The sequence below is a fragment of the Octopus bimaculoides genome, chromosome 11, assembly GCF_001194135.2.
Source record: "Octopus bimaculoides isolate UCB-OBI-ISO-001 chromosome 11, ASM119413v2, whole genome shotgun sequence".
In the NCBI taxonomy this organism is placed as follows: Eukaryota; Metazoa; Mollusca; class Cephalopoda; order Octopoda; family Octopodidae; genus Octopus; species Octopus bimaculoides.
Window position 1 is genome coordinate 23,104,399 of NC_068991.1, and position 19,733 is coordinate 23,124,131.

General features: G+C 36.4%; 1 protein-coding gene across 2 annotated transcripts in view; it reads right to left on the minus strand.

The window, feature by feature from the left end:
• Positions 1–4,877: 4,877 nt before the first annotated feature.
• The window catches only part of LOC106879936 (phosphatidylinositol N-acetylglucosaminyltransferase subunit H), a 22,022-nt gene continuing 7,166 nt past the window's right edge, over positions 4,878–19,733 (minus strand). Inside the window, exons 2-6 of one of the 2 annotated variants that reach the window (XM_052971620.1) lie at positions 11,763–11,841; positions 8,935–9,062; positions 7,546–7,596; positions 6,300–6,377; positions 4,878–5,041 (exon numbers count right to left, since the gene is read on the minus strand). In XM_052971620.1, the coding sequence (XP_052827580.1) occupies positions 4,964–5,041; positions 6,300–6,377; positions 7,546–7,596; positions 8,935–9,062; positions 11,763–11,841 (414 nt within the window). In that variant the 3' untranslated portion in view covers positions 4,878–4,963. The remainder of the gene's footprint in view (positions 5,042–6,299; positions 6,378–7,545; positions 7,597–8,934; positions 9,063–11,762; positions 11,842–19,733) is intronic. The other variant, XM_052971622.1, reaches the window with a different exon arrangement.

Here is a 19,733-nt window from a genome sequence, read left to right on the forward strand (position 1 = left end):
TGTGTGTGTGTGTGTGTGTATGTATGTATATATATATATATATATATATATTCACACGTGTGTGTGTGTTTATAAATACTTTTCTGGCAGAGAAATAGATTGAGGTTGTGAGGGTATGTAACAATTATTAAGCTAAGGCTAGTTACAGCCAATAAACTAGCAAATAACTTCTGCCTGTGTACCACAGCAAGGACTGGCAGATAAATAAACCATTTCTATGAGGTACTCTTGAAGATGACCTATTAATAGTGGCTTGGGATTTCAATAGCCATGTTGAACAACACAAGGATGGGTATGAAAATGTATATTGGAGCTATGGCTGTAGCAAAAGGAATAAAGAAGGGTCCAAATTGGTTTAGCTTTCGAGAAGTGCTTCAACATTTTTGCAATACAAATTTTAAAAGGTCAGCCTACCACTCAAGCAAATATGCAAGCTAGAAAGACTTTATACTTAACAGAAAACAAGACGGGCAATTGGCTGTGAATACTTTTTTCCTAAGTGAAGACTGTATTATATAGCATAGAATAATGACCTCGACATAAGGACTAGATGAACTTAAAGATAGAAAACCCAACAAGAAAAAGGTGTTGAAACTGAAAGATTTTTTGCCTTATGTAAGTTCAAAGTAGGACCAAGCAATGCCTATGATGAGGAGATACAGGATTGACATGAGACAAGACAACCTGCTAAGAGCAACAATCAGAGAGTGACATAATGGTGGAATTGTATACCGTCATCAGATAAAAAAAACAGGTCTGGAAAAGTGAGCAGTTGGTGGTGGAGTCGAGGTTAATGTCAGATATACCTAGCAAGGGAAAAAGCTGGAAGAAGTTTGCCTATGTTCTAGATTACAAAATAGTGGATCATATATCATCTCTGTTTATAGTTTTATTTGTTTGCATTGGCTGTGTGGTTAAGAAGCTAACTTTACAACCACATGGCTTCATGCTCAGTCCCATTGCATGTCACCTTGGGAAAATGTCTACTACTATAGACCTGAGCTAACCAATGCCTTGTGAGTGAATTTGGTTGACAGAAACTGTGTGAAAACTTGCCATGTATATGTGTGCCCAATTCATCTCTTGACAACCAGTATTGGTTTATTTACACCCCCATAACTTAGTGGTTTGGTAAAAGAGACCAACAGAATAGGTACCAAACTTAAGAGTCAGTACTGGGGTTTATTTGTTCAACTAAACCTGTTAAGGCAATGACTGAAACAATAAAAAATAGAGATAACTATTTATCAATACATCTTGTAAATATATATAATGTGTTGCAAGAAGTCTGCATTTGCTCATGTAGCAGTTTAAAATATGCTCTCACATATGTAGTTCTTGCAGTTAGTGTACTTGTTTACTGTTCTATTTTTAAAACCTCCAGCTCCCCATCACCTCTAAAAATTAGCCTGATGCACTTGTTTACATCCTTTCTGTAGACATGTTTTTTTTTTTTTATATATATATATTCTAACCACTCCTTTAAAACTGTAGACTTTTCCTTCACATTTTTTAGTTCTGACAGCTCACTGACTCTCTCTCCTCTTCCTGCCCAGCTTGTTGGTCTGTATTTGCTTCTTTTGTCCTGTTTTCCTAGTTATCTCCCACTTAACTGACATAGGTCATGCTCCGAAATTTGACCCCTCTTTTACTTCCATCCATGTCAGCCAGCTCACACTGACTTTTACTCCTCTTCACCTACATCTACCCATCCATCACTTTTTTCCATTTCTCATTTAACAATTTTGTCTTTGGAGACTATGTTTTAATAAACATAGTATCTTTCTAAAGGACAAGTGTTTGAAATGTTGGATTTTTAAAATCTCTAACAACAAATCAATGTACTATAATTTATTTTTCTTCTACAAAGAACAGAAGTTCTTAGCTAAGTGCTAGCCACTATACCTACCATACATTAACATGGAAGCCTTTAACAAAGTATCTCACTTTGTAGTCTGGTGATCACTAACTCAGTGTAGATAAATGGTTTGCAAAGGCTGCGGAAGACAAGCAGTGTTGCTGTTAGCAAGGTAAGAATTGGCAATGAGTTCACTAAGGGATTTAGTGTGCAGATTGGGGTTCTCCAAAGCTTGGTTCTCATCTTTCTTCTGTTTATTATTGTTCCCTCTGCTGTAATAAAGGAGTATAGGACCAGCTGTACCTGGAAACTAAACTCCTGCATGCTAACAACCTAGTTTTAATAGCCTAATCATTTAAAGAATTACAGGAAAAGTTCCAAACATGGAAGCAGGGCTTAGAACCAAGAGGTTTAAAATGTAAACCTAGGAAAGACAACGTTTCAGTTAACAAGATAGAACATGTAACTCATCTGGAAAATGGCCATGCTCAATATACACCAAAAGAACAGGTAGAAATTCTATATACTGACAATCAATGTAAACTATAGATACAAAAGTCACAGCAAGTTCACAGAGAAGTAATATGCAGCAGATGTACAGCAGTAAGATCACTCATGACATGAATTATTTCAACTGTAGAGGTTTGCAAGAAGTAGTTGATAGCTTCTTTTACTTAGGTAGTGAAGGTATGTAAAGCAAAAATGTAACAGCCAGAGTAAGGATGAGAGGGAAAAAAAATTAAGGAAACTATTATCTCTGCTGACAATAAAAGGTTTCTTTCTTCATGTGAGGAACAGATTTTATGGCGAATGTCCGTGAAATGTGGTAGTAAAACATGAGCACTAGATGCAAAGGATGTGTGGGGATTAGAAAGAAATGAAATGAGCATGCTCCACTGAATACATTGTTAGCATATATGAATGATAGAGTACAAATGAGCAATGTCCAAGAGAGAAAGAAGATTGTAGTAGTATGGAGATGCGATGTATATGAAGAATGTGAGTTTAATGACGTCCCTAATGATCCAAGTAGAAAGAGCCTGCAGGAGATAAAGGCTAAAGCAAATGTAGGAAGACATGTTGAAAGCTAATTTGAGAATGTTAACCCACATAGAGATGACAGGAATTACAAGTAATGAGATGCTGGCGACTATCTGTCCAAATGATGCCAGTACGAGAAAATGAATATAAAATAATAATGATTGTCATCATCATCTTCATTGCAATATCCACTTCTCCATGTTTGCATGGGTCAGATGGAATTCATTGAGGCAGATGTCTTTCTTATTGCTAACCCATACTTGTTTAAAAGCAGGGTAATTTTTATCCCACAACTAGATATGTTTTCATGAAAGATGGGAAACAAGTAACACTGCTTGTATGACAGTGACACTTGCTTACAACTATTCCATAATATCAAGGCAAAGAGGCACAAACACACATACATACATTCATATATGACAGGATTCTTTCAATCAAATCCACTTGCAAAGCTATGGTTGGCCTAGGGTTATAGTAAAAGACACTTGCCCAAGGTACCATGCAGCAGGACTGAACCTGAAAGCATATGACTGGGTTCAGTTCCACTACACTTGATTTATACATGTAAAAAGAAAAAATTAACTTGTGTGCTCAGCTCAATTCTTCTTCAACTGTCATGTACTAAGGGATGGGTGCTACCAAGCAAGCAATGGTATAGACACTACAAAATGAAATCTTCAATTGGTGCTCCTCTAACAAGCTAAAGGGCATGGAAACATTTACTTCTGTTTACAGTAGTACTGAGTAAATGAGAGAGCAATCTCCTTTTACTCACAATAAGGTTTCAAATTACCACCTCTTAGATCTGGAGTTCATATCAACTGATGGATGTTTCTGTGTGTGTCAGTTTAGACAATTTTACATGACTCACTTTATATGACTAATGAAGAGCCACAGAAACTAGACAGAAATGTTATGAAAGAGTCATCTCATCCAGGAGTTGACTAATCTTCAATCTGGTCAATGAATTATGAGATGAACTTGGATATATGTATGCTTGTATCCTTTCAAGTGCAAAAAAACAAACAAACTGTAATTTGGTATTTCAAAGTGTCCTTTTAAAACATTGCTTCAAATTTATGTGAAGATTTTAAGACATATTCTTATGGCTTTTCATGGGTAAAACATTGGACACATTGATAGAGTACTTTTACTTCCCTCTTAGCTAACATTAATTTAACACAAGTTAACGTAACAGGCTTCCAATGGGGACTGAAACCATATAACATACACGTGTGTTTACTTCTTGCTCTACAATATTTACCACTGTTTTTTAATGGGAATTTTATGATCATTTTATGAAGTCACTATAAAATACAACTCTCACCTTGCAATAATTGAACAATGAGTAAAAAATAAACACATCAAAGACCATGACTGGATGAATACCATTTTGTTATAATGAAGAACTAATAAATCATGGAAGGAAGTTGATTGCAAAGGAAATCAAATTGAGCTTTTTTTGTGCGAGTGTGTTGTCCATATCTCAATTGGCATATTCCCTATTATCTTCAGATACCCTGTTTCTACATATACACATTTTCTTTGACTGGTTTTGAACTCATTTAAAATCTAGTCAGAAGGTATACACATGTGCAGGGGAGGACAATAAGAGAATAGACTATGATGCTAATAACAGATACACAAAATATTTAGTTAAATAGAATGGTAAAGTCCAGCAACAACACACACACATCAGAAGTATACATTCTTATAGTCTTTTACTGTTTTCAGTCTTTGGGCACATCAACTCCAGTACTTATTTCAGTCTGATACTTATTTTATCAATCTCTATTTATTGAAAGGTTAAATTACTGGTGCATAAGTAATCTTTTTCCTCTTTGTAATTTTTGTAACTTCTTTATTGAAGTGAAAAGGAAAACTCAATACAGATGGTATAAAAAAACAAAAAGAAAAACAATTGAAGTGAAAAGGAAAACTCAATACAGATGGTATAAAAAACAAAAAGAAAACAATGTCAATGTTCCTGAGAGATTTACTAGAGTCTTGACTAGATGTTAACAGAGAAGGCAATAGTGGTGATTGATTACTTTCAGATGTTCATTATGCGCCAAGGTTTGGAAATTTCGAATGAACAGTTTTACACAATGTTTGAAGGATGCAGAGCTTGGGCCATGAATGCTGTTGCAATAATAAAGAGATCATAAAGTTAGGCTTTAGAAAGCTGAAACTAATGAAGAGATGAGGCATACTGGTCAAAAAAAATTGTTATCCCCCCTCACCTAGTTCTTTTGGTTGACTTCTATCTTAGCTACCCTCTTTCTACTACATACACAAACTAAGGTTTAAAATAAACAATCTAGCTTAGAATTTTACTTAACTTATGTGTATTGTATCTATCCTCCATAACTAACTCAAACATTTTAATACATTTTACTGGGTTTTGTATTTCAGTTCAAATTCCACCAGAATTATGGTTGTGCCAAAATTAGAAGCAATCTGTTATAGATCGCTTTCTACAAACACATTGAAAACAAAGCCATCCAGTATCTACTTGGACCCATTTGCAACTACCAAGAGCCAATTAAGGAAATTTGACATGCTAGAAATAGCACCCAAATCTCCCTCAGATCATAGCCTTCTATTTTAAAATCATTAGATGATGTGTAATGCAGGGAAACATTCATTCCCATGTACCTGTCCTGTCATTGATATGAAGCTTTTTATAGGTTCTATGTAATACTCTTTTGTTAAGATGTGCGACATACTAACATATACACCAAATGATTCAGTACACTAACATATTTTTGTAATATTCTAAATCTCAGTCAACTCCACACTACATCCCAGTCTTCTCACTCAGTTCTGCATTACATTCAACCATCCTCTCTTACTGCATGCAACTTTCTCAGCCTCAAATTAGACTCAATCTAACATTCCTAGCTTTTATTTAACTTTTACATTATACATCCAGCAGAGCAAATTCAGTTTGTTTTATTCATTTTTTTACATAAATATAAAAAATCTGATCAAAACTTAATTAAAATCTGTCTTTGATTAGATGCATACTAAAGTTCTTGATTATAATTAGGTACTAACTGACATTGTCTGATGATTAACATCATGTCAGTAATGTGTTCATAATGAAGGCAATTTAGTTCACAGTGGCTCATTCCATTCAGCTGTATATAGGTGTTTTCGTGAAGTACAGTTTACTGCCGAAATATGAGAGCTGTATTACTTGATAATTCACATCACTAAACAAGTCCATGGAGGTAAGTATCTCCATGGGCTTGGAGAGGCCAGAAGATCAAAGAGAATCGTTCCATTTTCTATTGAATCATTATAAAAAGTGACGTCTAAACAACTACTTAATGCTCTAACAGAATACTATGCTATGTATTCTAGTATTAGAATTACCAAAGGTTAGATTACTTACTGTGAACAGGGGCAGTATGCCACTCCATACCTTGTTTGGCTTCTGAAGTAACAAAGCTAAATAAAAGATGATGTGGTGCTAGAAAAGAAACCAGTTGAAAATTAAGTAAAACCTACATTAGAGTGAGATCTTGAAACATAGTAACTCACTAGCATTTCTACTTTTACATATTAATTGTGATGATAGAGGTTGTGGTGATAAATGATACTAATGATAATGCTGGAAAGAAATTTAACCAACCAACCCATCAAGTCTTTTAGATATCAACCCTAACAAGACCACCTCTGGTTCTATATAAAAAACCTCATGTTTTCAAGCATTCTTTCATACTTAAATTACAACCTTCTACCATAATTTCATATTAAGTTTAATAGTGAAAAAATTATTTTACTGTATTCCCCTAAATTCTTGATAATTATAAGAATTAATTGAAACAAATAATGTATGTTAAAAATATGGTCATAAAAGTGTTAACATGACCAGCCACATCAAATTTTGGCAAGTTCTTTATGAGAAACGCTTATTTACTCGTCGTTATCATCCTATTGTTACTGGGTTAATATTCTGACTGGCACAAGTTGGACCAGAGGGTAGTCGCTCATCAACTCTATATGAAATTATGCTGATCACTAACTACAAAATGCCAATGGTATACACTGATGAACAGAATAGGTAATACTGAACATAGCTAATGTTTGTGCATGTTCATGTGGAATGATATCCAGCACCAGATAATGTAAATAATGCTAAACTGTGGCAGACAATGTGGAAATGTACTAACAATATATGCACTATTGCCGCCACCACCACCACAAATACGAACCCTTCCAGGTAGCATAATATCATTTGATAACCCTCTTTTCAGGCATCATGTAGTGATATGGCATTTCAACACGAAGGAGATGTGGACTCCATAAAACCTCAGCCAAGACAGTTCATCTAGGAGAGTAGCAACTCTGAATTAGAACTGATAGAGTAGCAGGGACAGACAACCTACCTTCTGCTGATGGTACAATAAAATGCAGCCAGTCTTTGCAGTAAAATTTTACAAAAAGCAAAACACTATAACATGCACAACAGCAAAGATTCACCAGCATAAAAAAAATAATGACAGTGATGACAATAGTATAGGTTAAGGGTTCAATTTCCAGTAGAATTAATGGTATTTTAATATTGTAAGGATGGAACATTTCCCCAACAGGATTTGAATTCAGAATCATGAAATTATAAACAAGAATAACGGTACCATAGAATATTCATTACAGCTCTTCATACTTAGCATCAAATTTCCAGTTCTCTATCATGCAATAAAACAAAAGAGATATCATCTTGCAACATCCATATTTTCAGATTGCATAAGTAGAGTAGTTCTGCAAATTCAGTCATTTACATATGAATTATTGAAGCAAGTTACTTTTACAATTGAACACCATTACAGTGCAATGGTATAATAGCAGAAGCTATGATATTACTTGCTGTTAGGCAGGCATATGTGGTAAACAGAGTAAGCAATGTGTCTTGTTAATAAGATCAACCACAATAGACAGCTCAATATTTGAATTTCATCTGGATCTAATAAATACAACCATGAAGCAGAGACTGATTCTGGTCAATAGTCAGGCCGTGTTAAAGAAGCAAATAAAATACTCCTGTTAAACAACAATGCCTAATTTCTTAATTGATTCCTTCTGTTGTAAGCATCAAAGATAGGTTTCCAATATGAGGATAACTTTCTCCCTTCCTTGTTCTAGTCATAGAGGCCCTCAAAGCAGTCATAAGCACTACCATTCCTCCTCAAAATGAAGGCATTAAAACAAATTGTAGGCTATAAACTTTAGATTTTTAGGTTGAATTTACACACTGACTTTCTATAAACCCTATCATACCTATTGATTTTAAAATTTCTGAAAACAAATGTGCTACATTGAACATAGTGGGAAATGAACTGAACAGGTGATAAAGTTCCATGGCATTCCTGAAGATGTTGAACCAATGGATTTTTCTCAAATATTAACCACCTGGGCCATTGTCAACTTGAAAAGAGCTGACTGGAACTACTTGATAATAGTAGCAACAATGAACCAACAAGAAAGCTTCTATGTAGTTGTTCAACCTACCAGAGTAGCTACTAAATCATGCCCTATCATCTTAAAAAGGAATGACATTGGTCAATGTAATCCTAAATACACAATAAGAGAGAATGCTTTTGCTCAATCAAGGCAGGCCTGGGGCTAAACAACACTATAATGACTGCTCTAAGGCTGATATCATGACAGCCTTTGTTGAAATGAAATGAAACTGTGAAGTATGAAAAGTAATTATGCAAGTAACAGTATATGATTTGCATATAATTTGACAGCCAATAAAACAAAGGAGCTAATTTGCAGTCACTCAGTCTGATAAAAGTACAGCCAAATCTCCCTCAAATTAGATTCTATTGCCTTGAGAATGAAATGACACAATGTATAACATAGTTCTAAATACACAATACCTGAGAGACAGCATAATCATGGAAGGAATACCCTTGGGTATAGCTCTGCTCAGTTAGAAGCAACTTGGGGTTGGAGCTAAACAACAACAATACAAATAATGTCAAAAAGAAAAAAACAAGATAAATGTAAAAGAGTCAACATACCATTTTGACCCCTTCAAGAATGACTATATCTTTGATGTGGGTCATGTCAATAAATTTGGTGGTGCAATGACCAAACAGGAACTTTGTTTCAATCTGGACACCAATGGCAGTCAGAAACAAGACTGACTCTGTGTGTAGAAAGAAAGAAAATAAGAGATAGTTTGTAGTTATCATATTTCATATCATACAGTCAATGTTTATTTGATGGTTCACCATCAATCCTGCATTGTAGAGTAACACTTGAATAATCATTTGATATATGTACAAGGTCAGATAATATGGAAGAAGGGGAAGGGAATCTAACTGATTGAGATCAACACCAGTAATTATTTTATGGTCCTTCGAAGAATGAAAAATAAAGGTGATTACAGTGTAACTACATATTGTAAGTTAATTTGTCTGTCATTTGATTACACTAATATTAATAATAATGATTCCTAACATTAATATGATTCTGAGATCAATGTGCTACCCTTTGAGGTTAATGTTATAATAATAATTGTTTCTAATGTAGGCATAAGGCCAGAAATTTGGGTGACGAAGAAAATCAAATATATGACTTTGGTACTTTATTTTATTGATGTCTAAGAGATGACTTTGGTACTTTATTTTATTGATATCTAAGAGATTACTTTGGTACTTTATTTTATTGATATCTGAGAGATGAAAGGAGAAGTTGACCTTGACGGGATTGGAATTCAGAATGATTCTGTTGATTCACCACCACATTGATCTCTAATATAAGCACAAATCAAATAGAGACCAAGGAGCACTTGATCACATTGATTCCAGTATTTGACTGGTACTTAATTTTATTGATCATAGAAGGATGCAAAGCAAAGTTGATCTCAGTAGGATTTGAATGCAGAATGTAAAGAACCTGAACTAAATACTGTTAGATATTTTGTCCAAGAATTCCACCCTAATAATAATTTGTTACATAAACAAAAGACCAGAAATTTGTGAGGAAGGTATGGTCAATTATATCAGAGTACTTGACTGCCGCTAATCTTATCAATCACAGAAAGAGGGAATGCAAAATTGACACTGGTATTATTTGAACTTAAAAAAGAAGAAAATAACTAAATGCAATGATTTCTTATGTTGACACAAGGCCACACATTATAGGAGAGAAGCACAGTTAAATTAATCAATTCTAGTACCTTACTAGCACTCAATGCATTTTACTTGACAATTTCTAGCATTGATATAAAGCCATACACATTTAAGGATGATCAAATTCAACCTCATAATTAACATCCCCTGAAGAACAAAAGGCAAAGTTATCACCATAATACAAACTATTGTTTCTAACAAAAATAAAAGGCTAGAAATTTGAGAGAAGGAAGGAAACAGTTGATTATATTGACTCTAGTACATGATTGGTACTTAACATTATTGATGCTAGAGGAACGAGGCAGAGTTCTATGGCTGGATGCCCTTCAAGCAAGGTAATATTTTCCCATGGCCAGACATGTTTTTGCAGAACATCAGAAATTAAATGACACTTCTTATAAGACAATGACATTCATTTACAACTATCACACAATGTCAAGACAAGGAGACACAGACATACACATGATGGGCTTCTAAGTTTCTGTCGACCAAATCTACTCACAAGGATTTGGTTGGCCCAAGGCTATAGTAGAAGATACTTGTCCAAGGTGCCATGCAATGGAACTGAACCCAAAACCATACGGTTGGGAAACTTTATTTTCATGCTTTATCAATAATGTCTTTCCAATCTCACCCAAAAATGATTTGGTTTCACTTTCTATTGAAAGCTGATTCACATCAATCATCATCATCATTTAAAGTCAGTCTTCTATACTGGAATGGATTGGTTGATTCAACAGGATCCAGTGCACTGGAGGACTGTTACATGCTCCAGTGTCTGTTTTGGTTTAGTTTCTACAGCTGGATGCCCTTCCTAATGCCAACCACTTTACAGAGGGTACTGTATGCATTTTTCATGGTAATGGCACAAGTGAGGCCACCAAGCAACTCACAAGCCAATGATACATAACCAGCCCATTTAAGAGTACCTTTCAATCATTGGATAATAAACTACACTTGTGAAGACCTGTTGAGGCAAGTGAAATCATTGTTGTTGCCAATGACAGTACCACCTGATTGGCACCTGTGCCAGTGGAACATTAAAAGCACCATTTGAGTATGATCATTGCCAGGGCCAGTGACATGTAAGGAGCACCATTCGAGCATGATCGCTGCCAGCATCGCCTGACTGGCTCCTGTGCCAGTGGCACATAAAAAAACACCATTCGATTGTGGTCGTTACCAGTGCTGTCGGACTGGCCCTTGTGCCAGTGGCACATACAAGTATCCACTACACTGTTGGAGTGGTTGGAGTTAGGAAGAGAATCTAGCTGTAGAAACTTTGCCAGATCAGATTGGAGCCTGATGCAGCCTTCTGGCTCACCAGCCCTCAGTCAAACCGTCCAACTCATGCCAGTAAGGAAAGCAGACGTTAAACGATGATGATGATGATGTACCTGACTTGATTTTGCTTCTACTTATATTGTTAATAATCTTTGAAAAGGCACAAATTTATCAAACCCCATAGCTTATGTATAAAACTTTTATTATACCAATGAATCAAGGACTTAGATTCATAAATTCATTAACATGCTAGTTAATTACAAAAACATCATGCTAGATATCGCAAATGTTCTTTCTGCTAAGAGAAATATTTAACAGAAGCTCCCCAATTATTCTTCAATGACCTTGTACCTGAGGAAAAATAGTAGACATTTAATGCAAGAGAGAGAAATTGAAAATAATTCAGCTAAGAATATTTTACTTTTTACCTGTCAGAACTTTCCGGTATAGTTTGATAACAAAAACAGCAAGGAGTATAATGAAGAATATGTACAAACTACTGTCATCCTGAAAATAAATAAGATACAATATCAACATACATTAACATATAAATATATACACATACATAGCCATAACTACATGTATATATCTTGAGGTGGGAACAAGACTCTTGGAGTTCTGTGATACAAATGACCAAATCATCTGCAACAATAACTTCAAGAAACCTGCCAGTACCTGATCAATCTGGTGAGCACACAAGCCAGATTGACTACTTTCTCACAAGAAAGCAGGAGGGGCAGATGGTTGTAAATGCAAAGTCCTTCTCCCGTGAAGAATGTTCTACTCAACGTAGGTTAGTAGTTAGAACTGGAAGAACTTAGAGACACAAGCCAGTCTGGAAAAGAGATATATGGAAGCTTAAAGAGCAATTGAACAGTCAGAGATTTAGAGAAGTCCTAACTGAAGCATCTGATGAGCAGGAGGAAGAGGACCTATAACATACAGGAAAACTTACTGAGGGCAGGCAACAGATACCTTAGAGAGGAGTAATTACAGAATATCAAGTTGCTGGATCAGGTCACGAAAGTTACGGAAGGATTCAGATGAGAGTTAGACTAGATGAGATGCAGTTTGGCTTTATACCAAGAAGTACTACTGATGCCCTCTTTCTAGTAAAGCAGAAGTACTTAGCCAAAAATGAACTGTTGTATTTGGCTTTGGTTGACCTAGAGCCTTTTACAAGATACCTTACACTCTAGCCTGATGGTTGCAGTGGAAGCTAAGAGTAGACAAATGGTTGGTAAGAGTCATTCAAGCTATGTACTGAGGTGCCGTCAGTATGAGAGTTAGCACTGAGTACAGCAATGAATTTAGTGTACAAGTAGGAGTTCACCAGAACTCAGCTCTCTGTCCCTTCTTAATTATCACAGTTCTCCTGGTTATAAAAGAGGATTTTAAGACCAGTTGCCCATAGTCTCTTTTGTACTGAGAGCCTTGTTCTTATAGTGAAATCTGTAACAAAATTAAGAAAGAAATTGTAGGTGTAGAAGCAAAACCTGGAACCAACAGTCCTTAAAGTTAACTTAGCAAAAACCAAAATTCTTATTTCTTTATTGCCCACAAGGGGCTAAACACAGAGGGGACAAACAAGGACAGACAAAGGTATTAAGTCGATTACATCGTCTCCAGTGCGTAACTGGTACTTAATTTATCGACCCCGAAAGGATGAAAGGCAAAGTCGACCTCGGCGGAATTTGAACTCAGAACGTAACGGCAGACGAAATACCGCTAAGCATTTCGTCTGGCGTGCTAATGTTTCTGCCAGCTCGCAAAAACCAAAATTCTGGTAAGCAAGAAAACAGGCAGCATGCCTTCAGTAATTGCAGGTTTTAGTTGCTGATATTCAATGAGAAAGTAGAGTGGTAGGGTGAGTTAAATCTATATATGCATAGACACCACCTTTCAGAGTGAAGTTTAACCGGTTTAACCGGTTACTCCCAAACTTATTGATAGCATAAATGGAGGAAGATTTCTGTATCAGAGAAGTAGATGTGTGGTTTGTGTACTAGGTTGTATCAGAGTCATGGATAGTGGAGAAAAAGAAAGAGAACTGTCTTGTCATCTAGAATTATTTTTTGCCATGACAGGAAGCATAGAGAGTGCCAGCGTATCGTGAATTCACATTAACCTCAGTTGAAAGCCTGGTCTGAATGCTTGCAAATGACTGAACTTTGCTAAAGGCATCCAAGGGCCAAGTGGGTATAGTAAACCAGACAGTATGATGCAGCTACCAACAGGGATATATAAAAATTAAAAAAAAGGAACCTGCTGTGCTAAATGCAACTTCGTTGGTTCATAAGTCTGAAACATGATGTGTATGTGGTAAATAGGAGTAAAAACCTAGACCTAACATTATTTTCATAAATTGTTTGATTGAAAATATTCCATACTTATTAGTAGATGCAAAATAATAAATAATAGCTAATGACTAAACATTTCGAATATATACCAGCTGACACCATAAGCTGATTACATAACTCAAGTATGTCACATAACTCAAGTATTACACCATAAGGCCAAATACCATTCATTACAAGTTACAGTGACTACTAACTACAGTAAAACCATTTATATTGAATTATTTCAGTTCTCAAAGACTGTAAATTTAATTGTAGAAATACCTAAAGAAAACTAAAATAACTGTAATAGAAAAATAAGCCCAACTTTCAATGGCTTAAATTTTGGTGTCTAAAAGAGGATGGCATTGAGAAAATTAATGGGTTAACCGGTTACTCCCAAACTTATTTTTATTTACTCTACAATGCATTGTGAATAAAACATTATACAACACTATATAAATAAATATACCAAAAAGAAATCTATACTTTGACCTATATATGAATAATTCAATATTTATTTTATTACTCAATAACTGAAGCAGTTATCAAGACTAAATAGAATTTCAGTTTGTATTTTTCACATTATGTTCTCTATTAGGTTTTATTTAAAAACCATATTACTTCATAGAAGAATGTTATATTACATCTCTCAGCAAGATATAAACAGTAGCAGTACGGAACTGTAACATATATTGGCCAACTAAGTGTGGCATCCTATACAGGACAGTGCTACTGATGTTTATAGCCCCAGGAAAACATCTCCTCCAGTTGGCTAATGACACATTCTGTCTGATTAGTATTTGCCTTATGTGATATGCTCAGACTTGAGTTTCTGGGTGGTTACTCGTCCTCAGTGTGTTAATCATCAGTTAGTGATGGAAGCTCATTCTGCTCACAAATTACTATATATTTTTCTAGCGACTCACTGTCGCTGATCTCGTAGTAGAGAGAATGTTATATTAAATCTCTGAGTGAAATATAAACAGTAGCTGCATGGAACCATAACATATATTTGCCAACTAAGTGTGGTGCCTTTACAGGACAGTGCTACTGATGTTTATAGCCCCAGCTGGCTAACGACACACATTCTGTGTCCGATTAGTATTTGCAAGGGGAGGTTATCACTCCCATCTCTAGCCTTATGTGATACACATGGACTCGAGTTTCTGGGTGGTTACCCATTCTCAGCATGTGTTAATCATCAGCTAGTGATAGAAGCTCATTCCACTCGCAAATTACTATATATTTTTCTAGTGACTCACTATTACTGATCTCGTACAAGAGAGAGAATGTTATATCAAATCTCTGAGTGAGATCTAAACAGTAGCAGTATGGAACCATAACATATATTTGCCAACTAAGTGTGGCATCCTATACAGGACAGTGCTACTGAGGTTTATAGCCCCAGGAAGACATGTCCTCCAGCTGGCTAACGACACACATTTTATGTCTGATTCATATTTGCAAGGGGAGGTCATCGCTCCCATCTCTAGCCTTATGTGATACACACAGACTCGAGTTTCTGGGTGGTTACCTGTCCTCAGCATGTGTTAAACACCAGCCAGTGATAGAAGCTCATTCCACTCGCAAATTACAATATATATTTTTCTAGCAACTCACTGTCACTGATCTTGTAGAAGAGAATGTTATAATAAATCTCTGAGCAAGTAGCTGGTGATTAACACACGCTGAAGACAGGTAACCACCCAGAAACTCAAGCCTGTGTGTATCACATTAGGCTAGAGATGGGAGTGATGACCTCCCCTTGCAAATACTAATTGGACACAATGTGTGTCATTAGTTAACTGGAGGAGATGTCTTCCTGGGGGTATGAACATCAGTAGCACTGTCCTGTATAGGATGGCACACTTAGTTGGTAAATATATGTTACGGTTCTGTACTGCTACTGTTTACATCTCGCTCAGAGATTTGATATAACATTCTCTCTCTTCTACGAGATCAGTGACAGTGAGTCGCTAGAAAAATATATAGTAATTTGCAAGTGGAATAAACTTCCATCACAAGCTGGTAATTGTTGGATTTTTTCAGCTGCTGCCTTCGTGAGTTCATTTTGCAGTAATTCTAATGTTATGCTTCTACTGTTTGTGCTTTATTCCATTGAATTGTTGTTGAACCTGTGAAGTTTGAACCTCGGTTGTTTTGTTAACAGTTGTTTTCACCCTGCAGGGCAGAAAGTTCTGTTATGTTGGAGAACTGCGAACTTTGATTTTTGCCCTTTTACAGGGTAAAAATTGTTCTGTTTAAAAATTATTTTTTGTAAAAGACAATTTTTTGGCAAAAAGTTTGTCAATTTTTGAAAACACTTTTTGAAAATTTGTGTGCTGTTAAAGGAATTTTGTATTTAATATGGAATTTTGGACTTCCCAGAGGGCAAAAAGGAAGGTGCAAAACAGGTTCAGAAGGAAAGACCCAGTTTTTCAGCTGCCATTGGCAGCAAGCAATATGGTGAATTTGAATGTATCTGTCGCAGAATTATTTAAATACTGGAATATGATTAAGAAATCAGGGAGTGATACGAAGTTGCTCCCTCCTTAAGATATACTACAGAATATAGCTGCCAAGACTGTGGTCTATAAAACGTACAGTCTTAAGGAGAAAAAATGTCTGTCAAAAATGAAGTAATTCAGAAATGCATGCAACCCATCTGGAATAAAACAAAAAATGTCAGAGGCAGTATAAGAAGCGCTACAGTGGAGGTACAATTCACTGATGAGAGTACAGCAAAAGAACTGTTGACATTAACACTGAGAAATGATGAAATAATTCTCCAGCCAACTTATCTAGGCAAGAGAATGGTGAAAATTAAAGTGAAGGAGATTCCGGTTGGTTTGGATGTGTTGTGGTTTGCAGCAGCCATAACATACGACATGGAAGAAAAAAAAACGTCAATACTACAAATACAGAAAAAAGGAAAGGCCACTGCCTTGAAATGGTGGTCCAAGCCAGCCCCGAAATCCTTGAAGGACTTCCCGATAGGGTGTTCATAGGGAAGGAGCTGAGCATAAGAGTGAGTGTTGAAGGACGTAGGCCACGCTATTTTAAGTGCGGTGAAAAAGGTCACGTCTGCTCAGAATGTAAAGAAAAAAAGTGCAAAGCCCCTCTTCAACAAAAATCTAAAGATACAGAAGGAAAAGGAAAGCAACCAAAAAACAAGCAGAAGTGCCCAAGGAAAGCGAACCAATAAGGCAAGAAACACCAACCACAAAAGAAGAAATAGGATTTACATTAGTGAAATTTCAAAAAAAGAGAAAAGGCCTCAGTCCCAGACTCCCCTCCCCATACAGAAACACCTAAAGCAACCGCAGACATACAGGAAAAATCTCCTTACACCATCCCCCTGTTAAAACCCATCTCCAAACCCCACCCCAAAATACAATACAAAATTGTATCATTTAAAGACAGCAACAAAGTTTTGTCATGAATTATACGTGCACACCATAAAGCACAAGTGTACAAAGCAAGCCAAGACTTGCCACCTCACATTCGGATGGCCAGGATGGAGGCAAGTTTGTTCAATGAACTGACACAAAGATATAAAACAAATTTTGTTGTCTGGGGAGAGTCATATTGTTTTAATGTTTTATTATCTAACACACTCACTGGTTCTATTTCCACTCATTTATTATTTATATTTTTCCTTCCAAAATTTTCGTTGCTTTTGCAACCTTGTCATTAGATGCTGAGAATCAGGTACAACAATAGGTATGTATGTATACACACATGCACATGTATAAATATGTCTATGTATGTATATATACACACACACACATCTTTTATGTTTTACTGGTTTCCGGCAGAAACTGAGGCCATGTTAGAGCACTGCCTTGCAGTGAGTTTGGGTTTCTTTACTGTACTGTTTTTGAAGTAGTTGGATGGAACTGCTCTTTGTTCCTCCTGCAGTGTTATGGGTTCATCTGGTATCTCATAAAAATTTGTCCAGATGCTGTTTGAAGGCCTCCACATCTACACCTCACAAATTTATGGGGTTGTCTGGCAGAATGTTGAACATTGTGGACCCTTGAAATCCAAGCAGTTACAGTACTGGGGCCTAATTCTAGATGGAGAAGACAGGATCTTTGATACTACGCAGTGTTGTCTAGTTCAATGGTTGATATAGCTGCCAATTCCAATTTGGGAGCTAAACTTTCCAGGATCTTCCACATGTATATCACTGCATATTTCCTATGCCTTTTCTCTAGAGAGTAGCACTTCAGTTCTTTAGCCTTTCCCAATAGCTCATCTGTTTCACCAAGTCAATTTTCTTTGAGTAGTGGCACTGGATTGTCTCAAATTCTGCCACCAGTTCGATGCTCTGCAGTGACCACAGTTGGGAGCAGTGATCCAGATGACTGAGAATGAAAATTCTCCATAGGAGCAGCATGGCATCCTTTATCCTAGTTGTGAATGACCTCAGAACCCATCCAACTACTCAATCTAAGTATGGAATGTTGCATCATTACTCATGTGAATTCCCAGGTCACTGACTGACTGACTCTGGGATTGCACTACCTCTGGTCATGCATGCCAGTTTCATCAGCCCATTTGTACATCGCATTCAGGTCATTTTGCAGTTTTAATATGTCATCAGGGTTCTTGATAGCTTATGAAAGTGTCTGAGAGAGCCATCACAAACAGTAATGGTCCCAGCACAGTTCCTAGAAGAACTCTGCAGTGAAATGATGTCTTCCCAGAGAGAGCACCACTGGCTGCAACTGTCTGACTTCTGCCTTTCAAAAAGTCATGCAGCCACTCACCCAGTTTTCCAGTGATACAAAAGTCACGCAGTTTGTGACATATCTCATGATTAACTTTGTCGAAGGCTTTGCCATAGTCAAGATATATCACATATACATTTGAGTAGCTGAGCTGCTGGGTCAGTACCCAGTCATAATGCTGTAGTAGCTGTGTGAAGCAGCTCCTCCCTGAACAAAAGCCATGTTGTGTGTTTGCGAACAAGTTATTTTCTTCCAGAAATGTGATCGGAGATCTTCTGACAATGCACTTCATGACCTTGCTAACATGAAGTCAGAGAAGCCTGAAATTTTTAGCATCTGCTCTTCTTTTAACAGTTTGGGAAGTTTACCGCATGCAAAAAAAAACTCTGCAAAAGTATCTGCAGTAGTTTCGCAAGAGCTTTCTTGCATGTTTGACATCCATCTGGGCCCACTGCTGAGTTTGAATTCATCTCCTCAATGGTTGATATTGCAACTTCTTTTATGTTGATGAAATCAATGGTTGGCTCTTTTCCAGGTAAATCTGCAGTGTTAAAAAAGTTATCAGGCTTGCTTATTTGCAGGCTCCCCAGCAGATAGGTGAAGACACTTTGGAATTGTTTATTTAGCACTTCACCTGTCCTCCTGTAGTTAAAGAGCCTTCTGCAAACAGTGACTCTATCTTGTAGAGCACCAAGGCAGATTCTCTCTCAAACATACAGAAAGCTTTAAAGATTCATTTCTATATTTTCCACTGTCCTGGTTTTTCTTTCTACTCTTTAATTTTCATGGGAGAGTTTGAGTTTATTTTCAATATCTAAAAGTGCCTTTTTGAGGAGATATTTCTTGCTGTCATTAAGTTACTTGTTTAAGCATTTGGAGATCTTTATTCTCTTCATCTCATAAGCACTTTCCTGTTTTGTATGTAATGACTCTCTGGAACAAATTTAATGTATATGGATCACATTATTGACATAAATTCATTAAGTTTCATATCAATGGCTTCCATAGAGAGACTTTTAAGCCAATTTTGCTAGAGTATCTGTTTTTCAATTGACTGTCAGTCAGCGTTGCAAAAGTTCAAACTGGATAGGGTTTGGGTGCTATCTGTTTAGAATACATCATTAATTAGTTTTGGACCATACATCAGTTCTGCTATGTTGTAGTCCAAGAAGATTGTTGGTGATATCTTCATATTGTGGATAAGTTCTACATTGCTGGTGAAGCAGAGTTTTAATATGTTATTGTTTCTGGTTGGGAAGAATATGGTTTGCTGCATGAACAGCATTTTTGTGAGATCAAGTGAAGATCATACTCGATTGTGCGA